This window comes from Nomascus leucogenys, chromosome X (genome assembly GCF_006542625.1).
Source record: "Nomascus leucogenys isolate Asia chromosome X, Asia_NLE_v1, whole genome shotgun sequence".
In the NCBI taxonomy this organism is placed as follows: domain Eukaryota; kingdom Metazoa; phylum Chordata; class Mammalia; order Primates; family Hylobatidae; genus Nomascus; species Nomascus leucogenys.
The window spans coordinates 4,387,163-4,403,658 of record NC_044406.1 but is presented as its reverse complement, the minus strand read 5'-3'; the positions used below and the strand labels follow the sequence as shown (position 1 = coordinate 4,403,658).

At 40.5% G+C, this 16,496-nt stretch overlaps 1 protein-coding gene across 4 annotated transcripts in view; it reads left to right on the top strand.

Moving 5' to 3' along the window:
• Positions 1 to 16,496, top strand: part of NLGN4X (neuroligin 4 X-linked) — a 340,913-nt gene that overhangs the window by 307,302 nt on the left and 17,115 nt on the right. For all 4 annotated transcript variants that reach the window (XM_003260986.4, XM_012500970.2, XM_030806413.1 and 1 more), the window contains one exon: positions 14,371 to 14,556. In XM_003260986.4, coding sequence (XP_003261034.1) covers positions 14,371 to 14,556 — 186 coding nt within the window. The remainder of the gene's footprint in view (positions 1 to 14,370; positions 14,557 to 16,496) is intronic.

Sequence of the window (16,496 nt, the reverse complement as noted above, 5' to 3'; positions counted from 1 at the left end):
CCAAATCTCGTTTTGAATTCTTGTGAGAGGGACCCAGCGGGAAGCAAGTGAATCATGGGGGCCGGTCCTTCCTGTGCTGTTCTCATAATAGTGAATAAGTCTCATGAGATCTGATGGTTTTAAAAAGGGGAGTTTCCCTGCACAAGCTCTCTTCTGTTGTCTGCTGCCATGTGAGACATGCCTTTTACCTTCCACCATGATTGTGAGGCCTCCCCAGGCACGTGGAACTGTAAGTCCATTAAACCTGTTTCTTTTGTAAATTGCCCAGTCTCAGGCATGTCTTTATCAGCAGTGTGAAAATGGACTAATATAGTGGCTTACGCCTGTAATCTAGCACTTTGGGAGGGCAAGGCAGGCAGATTGCTTGAGTTTAGCAGTTTGAGACCAGCCTGGGCAACATGGTGAAACCCTGTCTCTATAAAAGATACAAAAATTAGCTGGGTGCAGTGGCACAAGTGTGTATTCCCAGCTACTTGGGGACACTGGGTCAGGAGGATTGCTTGAGCACAGGATTGCTTGAGCTAGAGATGCCCAATGCATCTCAAGGGTGCAGTGAGCCGAGATGGTGCCACTTCAGCCTGGGTGACAAAGTGAGATCCTGTCTCAAAAAATAAAAAGTATTTCCCTAATGGGGACATATGGCTTAATAGTTAGAGTTTGTAGAATTGTTAGAGTTTGTTAGAATTGTTTGTAGTGAATAGTGAATAGAATTGTGAATAGAATAGTGAATAGAATTGTTTGTAGTGAATAGGTTTGGAAATAGGTAGTGGTGATAATTATACAACATTGTGAATGTAATGAATCCCACTGAATTGTACATTTTAAAATGATTAAAATGGCAAACTTATCCCGCACACAAATAAATAGATATAGATATACATAGATAATCTTCATATGGTTTTTGTTCTTGTTTTTTAATTTTTAAATTTTTAAATTTTATTTATTTATTTTTTGAGATGGTGCCTCCCTCTGTCGCCCAGGCTGGCGTGCAGTGGCACGATCTTGGCTCACTGCAACCTCCTCCTCCCAGGTTCAAGTGATTCTCCTGCCTCAGCCTCTCAAGTAGCTGGTATTACAGGCCTGTGCCACCATGCTCTGCTAATTTTTATATTTTTAGTAGAGACGAGGTTTCACCATGTTGGCCAGGATGATCTCAAACTCCTGACCTCAGGTGAGCGGCCTGCCTCAGCCTCCCAAAGTGCGGGATTACAGGTGTGAGCCACTGCGCCCTGCCTTCATATAGGTTTTAATATTAGTTTTGCTTAATTTAAAGACAGTTTGAGGCAGTACAGCATAAAGTACTCCCCACATTTCATTTATTTAGTTTAAATTGACAAGTAATAACTGTACATATTTATGGGGTACATACTGATGTTCCAATACGTGTAATATACAGTGATCAGAACCAAGTAATTAGCATATCCATTATCTAAAACATTTATCATTTCTTTATGTTGGGAACATTCAATTTCTTCCTTCTAGCTATTTGAAACTACATATTATATTATTTTTAACTATAGTCACCCTACAGTGCTAATGGAACACGAGAACCTATTTCTCCTGTTTCCCCCCCTTCCCCCAAAGAAATAAAAGAGGCCAAATCTGACACACGAAAAAAAAAGGAACAAAGACATTCAGGTACTGGAGTTGAGCATAAATTTGACCTCACAATTTCTGGCAGATAAAGCAAAAAGAGAGAGAGAAAAAATTGGTTCTGGGATTTGTATTTCCGGCAAGAGAAACCTTCTCCCTTTTCCGTCTGATTCTTGGTGAAGAGCAGTTATCATGCTGGAGATAAAAGGAGAAGATGGCAGTGATGGTTCCTTGTTCTTTCCTTCTGCAGTGGCTGTCAGCTTCGCCTATGATATTAACAGTAAGACAGCAAAGCCTGAGACTGCCTCACTAAAGACAGACCCTTCCCATTATGTGTCATGGCAGCCTTCACCCTTGAATCTAGAAAATAACTACCTGGGCCATGCTAAGTTTATTCTTAAAAGCCTAACACCGTGTAGCTACCGCTGCCCAATGCATCTGCCCAAAACAGTACTCCCCAAATCCTGAATACGCATACAAATAACTTTTCAGTTTTCATGCCTACTGCTGAATCGTACCAACAGAGATTCTGATTTGGAAGTCAGCGGAGGAGTCTACGCAGTTTAAATGTTTACAGACAACTCAAGGTTTTGTGGATATATCCTGAGACAGCTCAGCCCTCCCAGGCTGTTGGTACCATAGGGGCTGGGAGAGATTGCCCTCACTTACCCTGCAAACACCTTGCAGGATGCAGAACAGTTCTTAATAAATACGTGTTCCGGAAATAAAGGAATGCCCCTGTGCTTGGAGGTACTAGGCTGTCTCTCTCTGTCTCTGTCTCTGTCTCTCCTCTCTCTCTCTCTGGTTCATTTTCAATGCTGCTGAGTCATACAGTGAGAAGCAGCTTAGGGTCATTAAGAGATTGAAACATCGGGGAAAAAAAGTGAATATATTTTCATTTGAATCTCTATTTTTAGCTCTTTCTGACCTTGTCTGTCAAATTTGGCTACCTCGAGACTGTTGCAGTGATAATGAAATAAGCCTATGCTGTTCTTTGGAATCATTTTAGACATATACATGTCTAATATATATATATATATATATATATATATAATACTTACCATATGTGATCTTGTTTGACATGCCTTTTTTCTATACAAAAGCACATGAATCACCATGCTTCAACAATGAAGATGTTGTGTTTTGGACTAAAGGCAGTGTAAACACAACATGCTATTAGCGTTTTTCTTAATCATCACTACCACCCAGCCATTATCTTGTTGCACAAGATAATAATAGCATCTCACATTTCCATGGAGCTTTATAATGCATGAAGGTCTTTCACATTCATTGTTTTGTTCAATGTCATAGGGAGAGGGAGCTTCAGTAACCTCAAAGCCCAGTATGCAGAAAGAGAAACTGAGATTGATTCAATCATTTGGCCACAGTCCTAGGACTCTTGAATGTGTGTGTAACTCAGACAGGGTGAAAATCCCAGAAGATATGTCCCCATCCCAAGGGCACCTACCCAGGTTCAATAACTTGGTTACAACCGACACTCTTTGGATGATGCTGCACTCTTCACAAACACGTATCCAAACCTAACATGAACCCAAACCAGAGCAAACATCAAATCCCCACTCCTACCACATATTCACATCTTGTATTAACACCAAAGCCTGAAGCATCCTGACAACATGTGTCCAGAAAATGTTGAATGTCTTCCACCCTGACTGCCACTAACCTGGCTAAAGCCAGGACCAACTTTCACCTGGACGACTGCAGTGATCTTCTTCCAAACGCAGGCTCCTGCAGTCCTGTCCACCAGTGGCTCCTGTGAGCTTTGCAAAACCATAAATCCTATCACATCACTGCCATGTTCCAACTCTTATGCCTTGTCATTGCTTTGCAATAAATTCCAACATTTTACTCTCTTTTCCAAGTGTGAACTCACTTTGCCTACTACTGGAATACCATTCTTCACGTTTCCTTGCTAATTATGAGTCAGCTACACCAGGACTCCTTCTGTTCTCCTCACCCTTTAAACATATTTCCCGTTTGAAACTTCACAACTTGTAATTCTTTTCAGGAATGTTTCCCTTTCATCATCTTGTAGCTGCTTCCTTGTCATCATTTCCTTTCATTTCTACCTCTTCAGAGAGGCTTTGTTTAGAAGAAAACATAGGAGCAAATATTTGCCAGCTAGGGTTATGCAAAAGTTTCTTACATAGAACACAAAATGTAAGAACTGCAAGAGAATGTATTGATGGGGCCTTCAAGACACCATGAAGAACTCAGAGAGCAAGCTTCAGATTGAGAGAAAACATTTACAACTAATATGGCAGAGAATTGACTTGTAACTAGAATATATAAAAATATCTCCCAACTCAATGATAAGTCAGGCAACCTGCAGAGCAGCAGTCCTCAACACTTTTGGCATCAGGGACTGATTTCATGGAAGACAATTTTTTCCAAGTAGGGGAATGGTTTCAGTATGAAACTGTTCCACCTCAGATCATCAGGCATTAGATTCTCATAAGGAGCAGGCAACCTAGATCCCTCACATGTGCAGTTCACAGTAGGGTTCACACTCCTATGAGAATCTAATGCCACCGCTGAACTGACGGGAGGTGGAGCTCAGGTGGTAATGTGAGTGTTAGGGAGTGGCTGTAAATACAGATGAAGCTTCCCTCACTTGCCCACCACTCACCTCCTGCTGGCCCAGTCCCTAACCAAAACTGGTCCATGGCCTGGGGCTTGGGGAACCCTGCTGTAGAGGACAGAATAACAGCCCCCTACATATGTTCTCATCCTACCTTATGCAGTAACACGGACTTGACTGACGTGATAAAGATTGTGAGATGGGGAGAGTATCTTCAAATATCTAAGGGAGCTCAATGTAATAAAAATATCCTTACAAGACAGAAACTGGAAGCTTGGAACAATAGAAGATCTGAAGGTGAAACACGTCAGACAGAGATTAAGATGCTATGCTACATATATATATATATATATATATTGCCCAGGAGGATTGCTTTGTTGGAGCCTATAAAAGTTTGTGAGATAAAAGTTCTGAAGTGGAGAATTGTTACTATGATGGTTGCTTAAAATCTAGTTTTTAGAACAGAGATGAGTTTGACTGTAGCTACTCTGGTATGTGATCCATTTAATCGTTTTTTTGTTTAATTAATTCTCAGAGAGAAATCTTAGCCCCAGCTATTTAAATCTCTCTGTAAATAAAGACTTCCAAGCACCACTGGGACAGTTACCAAAAATGACAAATCGTTGGCAATTCTAACAATAAACTTCAGTACAGTAAGAGATATAATGGAACTCTGTAACTGCTCTCAAATCAAACATCCCTCCTGCTTAGTGAAAACAGAATTGCACTTAGTGAGAATAGAATTGCACTAATTTTTCTGATGCAGTCTCAAAATCAAGCCACCATTTCAGGTTTTGTAAGAAAAGTTGCGGACTTCAGGCTTAGAAAAGGCATCCCAGATATGCGTTGTGGCTGAGGATAACAGGAAGATGAGAGTTAGGATGTAGCTATCTTCAAAAAGAAAAGTGGCAAAAAGAAAAGAAAAACCTTAATGTTAGAACATACAAAAATAGTATAAATAATTAAGAACTTAAAGAGGCACAGAGTTTGGTTAAAGCGGCAAGCCAGCAGGACAATTTTAGTGTGTAGCTTAAGGTACAATACATGCATAATTTGCCCTTCCTCAATTCTAGAAAATATTGTCTGTCTTCTTCAATAACCTTTCTATTCCTGAAACTAAGCATTCCACTGGGATTTTAGCTATTTTATATGCTGTCATATTTACTTTGCTAGTGTGCATGTGATTACACCTAAGTTCTAATTCGTCTAATATATGTGCATTACTTTAATTTCATTCATCTAATGTGAATTCTAGTTCATCTAATATAGTCTTGTATAAGTTGTCTTTTTACTTACGTGCATTTTACAGTGCCCTGAATAGCACTGAAGTACAAAAATGTATCTTAATATGTGTTTTATCTCCATACTTTGATGATGAAAAATATTACTTTCCATTCAAATGAGTTTTAAAATACTCTCATTAAAAACAAATGAAAACGTAAATGAAAAAAAAAAACCTTTTCTGTAATTTTTCATGATATCTATGGAAATGCACTGAACTACTGCTTCATTTTCCCCCAGATTTTGCTTGGATCATCATAGCTACTTCATTGTTGAATGAGCATTTTCCGTAAATTTCATAGCATAAGTAAAAGCTGTGATGTGTTTTTTGCCTTGTCTTTCTCTTTTCACTTTAAACACATAATAAACACTTAGTAAGCAGATTGAATAAATAAATACATACCCCCTTTATGCAAAATTGTTCACAAATAAATGGTATCTAATTCATTCTTTAAAATACCATCAGAGAACACACAATCTCGCTTTACCATCTGTATAATTTTAGAGTCAGAGTCTAATTTGACCAGCAGTCAATTTTTTCCCTTTCGACTCCTTTCATGTATTTGAAGGACATTTCTTTGTTCCTAGTATGTGTAGATGAAGCAAAACTAAACTGCATGGCTTCTGATATTCATGAAAGCAGGCTAATAGGTAACGATTTTTGAACACATTCCACACCAGGCGCAATGCTGGTCCTTGTGCATTGTCCAGTTGAGTTCCTCAGCTTGCTATGGGAGGGCTGCTATTCTCCGCCCCATTTCACGTATAAACAAAATGAGACTTTGAAATCTTAAGTCATGTGCTTGAGGCTTTACAATAGATTCCACCACAAGGATGTCTGACTGAATCCATTGCAAGCAATAACTCCAAAAGCAGTCACCAAGCAAATGCCCTTTCATGTAAAGTGACAACGTTCTGTAACAGAAATTCATTGAAAGCCATTTACTGTGCCGAGAGAATAAAGATAATCACACACGACACTTTTGGAAAGGGGCCCACATTGGTAGAGAGAGATGGCCAGGTTCTACCTGAGTATGCAGGTGACCCCTGCTGAAGATGCAGAGACTGACCTTCAGGTCACACTGACCTTTCAAATGGTGCTGAGTCCATGAGCTAGCCGTGCAGCTTTGTGTGCGGCCATAGCCCACAGGAAGGTGTGCTCAGGCAAGGTGTTCAAGGCAATTTATGGTCACCCAGCAGCCCTGCAGAGGGCACCCTAGATCTTGGGGACTTCATATAAAAAGGCAACCATATCAAAATGCAAGGCATATTCTGGAAATAGCTAGCACATGTTGTGGTGGATTTGCAGGCTCAAGAACATAAGTAGGGCATCCCTTGAGAAGGTCACATGGGCCCACACAGAATGACCCTTGGATTCCCAGTAATGAATTTGTTTGTCCAACACACTCACTTTATTGTGTGTGTGTGATTGTTGTTGCTAAAAAAGGAGATTTAAATTATGAACAAAATATAAACAGATATTAGCAATAAAATGTGAACATTCCCTATATCCACATGCTTCGAGATAATCATTCTCTACTGTTTGAATTCCTTCCAGATTTTATTTTTTAATAAAATAAATGGGCTGGATGCAGTGGTTCATGCCTTAATCCCAGGACTTTGGGAGGCCGAGGCGGGTGGATCACTTGAAGTCAGAAGTTCAAGACTAGCCTGGACAACGTTGCAAAACCCCATCTCTACAAAAAATACAAAAATTAGCTGCAAATAGTGGCACATGCCTGTAATCCCAGCTATTTGGTGGGCTGAGGCAGGAGAGTCGCTTGAATCCAGGAGGCAGAAGTTGTAGTGAGCTGAGATTGCACCACTGCACTCCAGTCTGGGAAGCAGAGCGAAACTCCGTCTCAAAAAAATACATAAAAATATAAAATAAAATAAATGATACATAGTATTCAGTAGCCCACTATTTTTTCTTGAGATACCTTAGATGTGTTTCTGTGTCCATGCATGTAAATACTCCTTAGCACTTTATGCACACAAACAGCATCTCATAATATGGATCCAGCCAAGACGATCCATTCAAGTCTCTGACTTGTGAACGTTGAGCTTGCTGCTATTGTTTGTTTTTAAAATTACAATCCATGTGAATTGTGGAGCCTTGGGTGGCTATTTTTATGCATCAGAATAAAGATTTTCATAGAAAGCATTCAAAGAATTAGGACTCCTGGGTCAGAAGTTTCCAATTTTCATTTTCCTGGCTTTTACCCATTCTCTTACACTGGAGACCATCATGATGATGTTGATGGTGTGGAAATTCAGAGGAAGGTAAAAGGACGTAGCACCCAAGTGGGCAGGTCCTGGGGAACTGTAGTTCTCATCTCAGACACTAGGATGCAGACCCAGGGAGGGACAAGATGTACAAGCTCTTTGAAAAATAAAACCAAAAGGATGTGACAGCCAGTTGAATGAGAGTCAGCAGCAAATCTGGAGAAATATCTAAGGAGAAAGTGTTCAGTTGAAAATACTCAAAGTTGGCTGGGCACGGTGGTTCACACCTGTAATCCCAGCACTTTTCGGAGGCTGAGGCAGGCAGATCACTTGAGCTCAGGAGTTCGAGACCAGCCTGGCCAACATGATGAAACCCCGTCTCTACTAAAAATACAAAAATTAGCTGGGTGTGGTGGCGTGTGCCTGTAATCCCAGCTACTCTTGAGGCTGAGGCAGGAGAATTGCTTGAATCCAAGAAGTGGAGGTTGCAGTGAGCCAAGATCACGCTGCTGCACTCCAGCTTAGGCGACAGAGCAAGAGTCTTTCTCAAAAACAAAAAAAGACTCGAAGTTGACTCAAAGAGATTTGTTTCCAGGCTGGCCATTCCCAAATTTTCATTTCCATGAAACTCATGTATCAATTATCTTCAAATTTTGATGTTTTATTATTTAATAAACAAGCTGTATTTATTATTTTATATTTTGTTCCTAAAATATGATCAATTTCAGTTTTTTTTATTTCATGTAATTTAAACTAAAGCACTTAAAAAATACCTGTGCAGCTTCATTCTAGATAAATGTGTGGAGATATTATCTATTTTATGAAAATAATGCAAGGAATCTCAGTAGTAGTTCATGGGCCGCAGAGTTTGGAAACTTGTGGTATAAAAATCGTGTGTCTGTTATAATTGTTTTAGATTTTCTCTACTGACATTGGAAATAGACTTTGGTTCTGTGCAATACTGATGTGATAACATGATACAGTTGGAGAATGGTCTGCTAGTACTCATTCCATTTTTAAGTAAAAACTAAAAATAAAAGGCACTGAATTGCAAGCAGCCCTGCCTATCAGACAACAGAATTTGAAGGCAGTACATCAGCTTCCCTTCCTTCCAGCCCGTCCTGTGCAGTGTGTGCTTCTGTGTTAAGTCCTACAGTTTTCAATCAGAAAATTAAAGGTTCACCTTGTAATAAATGGACTCATGAATGATTTCCTATAACCGTCAAAGATTAGTTTTGCATCTGTTTTACTGATTTTTGTTTTTTATGCTTCTGCTTTCATTCTCACCAAACAGATTTCTTTTTGACCTCATTTGCATGACCTAACACAAATTCTGTTTGTTCTCACTGAAGAATTTTTATTTAAACATTTTCTGTTTGGTGTCACTTCTTTAGTTTAAAGGTGCACAAATGTCTGTCTGTGTACATATACATTCATAGACATACATGCATATATGTGGTTATATATGCATATATATACATATCAGGTGAATTACATACACTGAAATGGTGATATTTAACTTCTCTATTCACTGAATTATCTCCTGGTTACTTGTCTTCAAAAAATGCCTACTGTGTTTATGCAAGGAACGATCTCCTAAAAGAAAATGGATTGTGGCTTTAACGTCATATAACAATGTCTTTTGTTAATTGAAAGAAAAACAATATCTGACCCCATTGGGTTCCTTACCATTGACTTGCAGTGCATGGAGAAACAAAAGACCTGCAATTATTCTCCTAAGCCTTGTGATGTAATTCAAAATGAGAGGAAACATCTACATTATTATCTATAATAAAAATTGGAAACTTTTCTGTTGTAACAACAATATTAAGCCTGAATAGAAATACTCATGTTTATATGATATTCACTTCAGTCAACATGTGGCAGGAAAATCTGTGATTCCTGTTTTTAGTCATCTTTTCCATGAAACCTGTTTTTAAATAACCATACTAACTGAATGCACTAGTCTGTTCTCATGCTGTTAATAAAGACATACCTGAGACTGGGTAATGTATAAAGAAAATAAATTTAATGGACTCACAGTTCCACATGACTGGGGAGGCCTCACAATCATGGCGGACGACAAAGAAGAAGCAGAGTCACATCTTATATGGTGGCAGGCAAAAGAATGTGTCCAGGGGAACTGCCATTTTATAAAACCATCAGATTTCATGACACTTATTCACTGTCATGAGAACAGCATGAGAAAAACCCACCCCCATGATTCAGTTACCTCCTACTGGGTCGCTCCCATGACACATGGGAATTATGGGAGCTACAGTTCAAGATGAGATTTGGGTGAGGACACAGCCAAAGCAGATCACTGAACATATCTATTGATATCTCTTGTGTGTGTATTTTTGTTATTGTTGTTCCTTCCAGGGCCCTGGATGAAACTTGGCATCAATGTAGCCATTAATATGGATTAATTCACATGGTCTCTTTTGCATCTTTCTTTCATTGTTCAATTGTTGGAGGAGAGGTTGCTGATTTACAAGCTTCATATTAGGGGGAGTAAAGCTCAGAAACCAAAATTTCATCAGCTAAAATGCTTAGAGAGTTTGTAGCCTAAGGGACCTGTCAGTTAAAGGAGCCATTTGTTGTAAATCTCTGGTTTCAGACAATCAAGTAGCTTGTTCTCTTCATTCACTTTGAACATATATTTAAAGTTAAGTGATCTACCTGAGAGATGACTTCTGAGGAGCAGCACTCATCTTTAGTATCATGTGTGGCTCTTTCCAAGTTGATGAGCTACCATCATTTTGCTTTCTACAATCAGGAGGCAAAACCCAGTGGTTTAGGTTTGCAGGATTCCTAAAAATATTAATTTTAATTTGCTACAATAAATACCAGGATTCCTGGTGTCAAAAAACTTGCAAAAAATCACACCATTAGAATTTTTTAAGATCACTCTTTATTTACACTTAAGAAGATAGCTTTGCCAGGAAAATATCTTCCTTCCTTCCTTCCTTCCTTCCTTCCTTCCTTCCTTCCTTCCTTCCTTCCTTCCTCCTGCTCTCCCTCCCTCCTGTTCTCCCTCCCTCCTTCCCTCCCTCTCTCCTTCCCTTCCTCCCTCTCCCTGCTCCATCACATCACAGAGCTACAGTGTGCTGCCTGTTCCTTGCCTGCATTCTTATTCACAGGAAAACCTGGCCAGGTGCTGATGAATAAAGAAGACAGATTGATAGTGAGATCTAATTTTCACAGATCAGGCGACTTGGGAAAACAGGTCTTTTTATTTTCAAACACTAACTCTGGGCTCATGGAATTCTGCGTCAGTAAGCCCACATGCGTTTTAAGTCTGATTTATAGAAAACATGATTTGGCCTTCAGAACAATGTAACCTCCCAACAGATTCATCTTTACCACAGCACAGATAGAGCTGATTAGTCAAGACAGAAGAATTGCAATAGATAAAGGGTTTAATTCCTGCAGAGCTGGCTAAATGGGAGACTGGAGTTTTATTGTTAATCAAATCAACCTTCCCCAAAATTTGGAGGCTTGGGTTTTTCCAGAATAGTTTGGCAGATAGGGGCTAGGGAATGAGTGCTGCTGATTGGTTGAGGATGCAATGATAGGGGTGTGGAAAACAGCCCTGGTGCACCCAGTCGGCCTCTATGTGGGGACACAGAGGAGTCACTGGTCCTAGTAGGACCAGTCAGTTGTCAGAAATGCAAAAGCCTGAAAAGACATCTTAAAAGGCCAATCTGTACTATGCTTATTACCTGGGTAATGAAATAACCTGTACATCAAACCCCTGTGACATGCAGTTTACCTACATAATAAACCTACAGGTATACCCCTGAACCTAAAATAAAAGTTTTAAAAAGGCAAATTTTAGCTTCTAGTGATTGGGGAAGTTGCAAATCCTGTGACCTCTAGAATAATGGCTGGTAATCATTTAACTAAGCTTACATCTTAACAGAATTCAGGCCCCTCTCATTCTTTAACCTGGTGGCCTTTCATTAGTTTTACAAAGGCGGCTTAGTTTTAAGAGGGGCTATTATCATTTAAACTACAAATTCAATTTCTCCCAAAGTTAGCTTGGCCCATGCCCAGGAATGATCAAGAACAGTATGGAGGTTAAAGGCAAGATGGAGTTGGTTAGGTCAGATCTCTTTCACTGTCATAATTATCTGACTGTTACAAGTTTTGCAAAGGTGGTTTCAAGATGAAAGGACTATACTCTTGTAAAGAGCATGAAATTGTTGCATTCATTGTGTACCTGAAACAGGCACTTCCCCTTGTTGATAGTTTAAAAAGAAAAAATAATAATCCCTGGATGTTGCAATAAATGAAAATTCCATGGCAGAAACTGTGGAAACACCAGCTTCAAAACACCACATTCATTTGTTAAACTTCAGAGATCCATGGATTGTCGTTTCCCTCAGCCAGCCTGTAGGATATTTGGAAGCATTTCAGAACCTCAAAGATCAAACCATCCAGTAGGATGCTGTTAGAAGAACTAAGATTTTTGAAGGCAGGGGATATTCATTAGCCTGCTTTTGGAAAGGTTAAAACACTCTCGTTTTGCTAGGGAGGAAGAGGTTGTGGTGGAAGAAAGGCCACAATGATTTACTGCATGTTGAAAATCTTCATGTTCCTCCACAGAAACAAAATAAGTCAACAAGTCATTCTGCAGAATTGAGAAAGAGAGAACAGTGAGTGAAGAAAAGACGTGCTGAAGACAGAATCGTTCTGTTAGAAAATTGCTCGTGCCTTAGGAATTAATCACCTCTTTCTTTAATAGGGGAAGAAAGCATTGCCCTATGGTATTATAGGGCACCCAAACTAACATGATTCGTCATTGTCATATAAGGATCTTGGATCTTCCAAGCAAAGCCTGATGCCTTTTATGAACGATCGTGTCAAAGATTTAGTGATGGAGACAGGTGTTGCAGAACATTTTTGGCATGAAGCACTAATTAGTAATTGCTAATTAAATGCGGGGGAAGGCTTGGGTAATGTCTGATCGCACCCACTAATCGTAGCTAATCTCACGTCACATCCCTCTGAACTTTAAAGAAGATCACATTGGTAGGATGTGTCTTAAGTATCCAACCTCGCAGTTGCAACGCTGCCTCTCTTTGAAGCTGCAGGAGACAGTGAGTCCTGATTCACGTTTGGAATTTGTATTGTCATTGTTGAATGAAAATCGTCCTGTGACTTTCTTTGGAGCCAGGCCATTTCTTCCTTTCCAGCTCAGAGCATTTTTCCACAGGTGCTCGGGAAAGCTCATGGAAGAGATGCTGGTTGACTCAATTGGTATGCAGCCTCATCCTCTACTCTTTTTGTTTTAAAAGTAGAAGCCGGCGCTCAGTCACTGTTTGGAATGCCGTCAACTTTGGTTAGGGATGTGCTTTGAAGGAATTGTTTTGATGTTATTTTAGGGCTTAAAGCAGCCTGTCTTCATACAAACATGACTGCAGGTGGCCGTAATTATGTACTAAGCATCCCTTGAAGTGAGTGAATGACATGGCTCTTGGAAAAAAGAAATTGTCTAGAGGGGGCAAATATCATAGTTGGGTAGTTGGGGAAGGCTCAAATAAGGACGTGAAAATGGTTAAAAAAAAAAACTTTTTAAAATTCTTTGTCTTTTTGGAAGGCATATCCAGTACAGATTTGGACATAAAGTTGGATTAAAGTTTATGCAATGGATTAAACTTGCAGGATGCCTTAGAAAATATTCTAGTTTTGAATCTGAGTAGGAGAGCGTATGTCTTCCCAAACTTGACTTCAAAACATCAGAGGAAAGCAGTTTTTCCAGGTCAAGCTATTTTTCAATGCAGAAGGAACAAAGAATAAAATAGATTAACTCATAACTTTGCTATCATTAATACCAAAATTGCCATTTTTCAGCTACTAAGGAGAAATTAAGAATTGTATGGCCTTGAGTAAAATCTAGATCCTTAACTCACAGAATCCTTCTTTTTAAAATAAGGAGGGCCAGCTCCTGATATTTTGGGAACAGTTGGGGAGATGTGAATATTCATTAGCTTTTGGATGAGGTTCAATAATTATATTTTTTTGTATGTAACTAATATTTTTGCTATGTAGGAAAATAGAGGTGCATACTATTTACGAGTGGGATCTAGTGGAGTCTGTAACTTACTTTGTTTCTTAAGCATTAAAAGGAGTTAAAACAAAATGTTAATAACTAATTCAGTGAGAAAAACAGGCACACACTGCCTTTGTATACATGCCCATATTCTTAGACACAGACACACGTGTGCACTTACACCCCCCCACCCCCCCCACCCCCACACTACTGTTTTCCCTGAAAAATTTCTTGTAGGAGTCTGCTGCATTTTTCAAAAAAGAACATGAAAATGTGCACAGAAATGATACCTTGAATCTAGTAAAATTTATGACGTCTTCTGGGATTGCTTCATGTTATTAATATTTTAGATTCATTTTGCCTTCTCTATTAGCCACATATATACCCAAAGATGCCATGGTATCATAACATCAACCTAAACAATAACCATTATTTATATAATTATTTCTGCCACAAATTTTTTTCTCCTGTTCTTCCTCTAATTGGTAGGGGTGAGGGTTGAGGAGAGAGAGAATGAAGAAGACAAGCTATGAGATATCTTTTCAAATAGCAGAGACGTGTATGCACTTTTTCTATTTGGCCACCAAAAATGTCTTGTGTTCTTTTATAGGGTTTTTAAGTACCGGTGACCAGGCAGCAAAAGGCAACTATGGGCTCCTGGATCAGATTCAAGCACTGCGGTGGATTGAGGAGAATGTGGGAGCCTTTGGTGGGGACCCCAAGAGAGTGACCATCTTTGGCTCGGGGGCCGGGGCCTCCTGTGTCAGCCTGTTGACCCTGTCCCACTACTCAGAAGGTAATAATGGTGCCCCCAGGGTGGGCGGGCAAATGCCCTGAACCAAGAAATGAATGGTCAGAGTTCATATCTCAGATGCATGTCCGGGTTACCAGAAGTCACTCTGGCAACAGAAAATGCCCAAAAGATCAAATGAATCCATCTTCATGTCTTTTAACTCAGCTTTTGTTCCATTTGCTCTGTCACCCAGGCTGGAGTGCAGTGGCACGATCATAGATCATTGCAGCCTCCAACTCCTGGGCTTAAGGCTTCTCCCATCTCAGTCTCCTGAATACCTGGGACTACTGGCTGATTTTTTAAATTTTTTATAGAGAAATGGTCCTGCTATGTTTGCCTGGGCTGGTCTCAAACTCCTGGACTCAAGCGATCCTCCTGCCTTGTCCTCTCAAAGTGCTGGGATGACAGATGTGAGCCACCATGCTTGATCAGCAGTATTTTTCTCCTAATTTAAATGTGTGACAATTAGGTGTTGGTTACAATGATTGGAACAAAATAACTACTTTAGAAGTCCTGACACTTTTGTTTCTTTTGCCATTCTGACTGTATTTGACTATTTGAAATTGTATTAACTTCTAGCTACAACTTAGTAGTATGGAAGAGAGACAGTATGTCGATAAAGGTTGCGGGTGTACAGATTTTGTAACCACCAGGGCTTTTAGCCACATGTTTTTTAAGAAGTCACTTCTCTAATTCATATTAATTCTTTAAATCTTCTGGAAATATTGAAACATGTCTGGTGCATTCATTTAGAAGTAGATTCTACCCAGAGGAATAGTGTCTCTCTCCCTGATGGTCTCCCTCCCTCTCTTGCTCTTCCCCTCCCACTCTTCTCTCTCCCTCTCTCGTCCTCTCTGTCTCTCTCCCTCTCTATGTCCTCCTCCCTCTACCTCTCTCCCGCTCCCTCTCTGTCTTTTGCTCTGTCTCTCACCCTCTCTGTCCCCCTCCTTCCACTGTCTCTCCCCCCTCCCTCTCTCTCTCTCCCTCACACTGTCCCCCCACTCTCTCCCTTTCTCCCCCTCTCTCTCTTCCTCTCTCACCTTCTCTCTGTCTCCCCACTCTCTTCCTCACTATGTCCTTTCCTCTCTCCCTTTCCCCCCTCTCCCTCTGTCCCTCTCTCTGTTTCTTTCTCTCTCTCTCTCCCTCCCTTTCTTCTTCTCCTGCAAATATGACTTTCACCAAAGGACCTCCTTCCTGGTCAGGTCAGCATGTAGCGCTAGGAAGTGTCCACAGTTTGCTTTCCCCTCCCCCTTCCTCTCTCTCTCTCCTGCAAATATGACTTTTAGGAAGGACCTCCTTGCAGGGCCAGTCAGCACAAGGTCCTCTGCTTGTCCCCGTGGGAGCTCCAAACCCTTCCTGGCACCGCGCTATTAACCTGGAAAAAGCTGATTTTGGCAAAGCGGAGAAAGAGGCAGTGGCAAAAACACATGCACATCATGTTACCTCAACCAGACATGCACTTGAACATGTAGTCAGCATAGGCAGCCATACTCAACCAGATGTGCACTTGGACGTCTAAGCAGTAGATGGTTATGCTGCCTAAGTAATGGTCAGCACAGGCAGCCACACCCCTGAGCCCTGCTGGAGTGCCTGAGGCTTTCCCCGGAGGCTCACTCGGCGGATTCCCTGCTGTCCCTTTGTGAAGGCGGCTCCCTGCAGTATCCGATGAGAGACTTCAAAGGGGCGTCCACAGGAATTTGAGGGAATTGGTTCTGGAAGCAGGATCACAAATTCTTGGCTGTGGCCTAAAAGGAAGAGGCAGGAAAATCTGCAGAGCAGATCCAGCCCTGGGTTGCCTGGCCACGCGCAAGTGAATATTCCTAATAGCCATCTCAGTCATCAAGACAGCTTTGTAATTTGTTCTGTGTCGTCAGTGGTCTTCAGAATGGCACCACAGTGACTGAACCTGAAGTTCTCAAAACCTTCATGGATTTTTTTTTTTT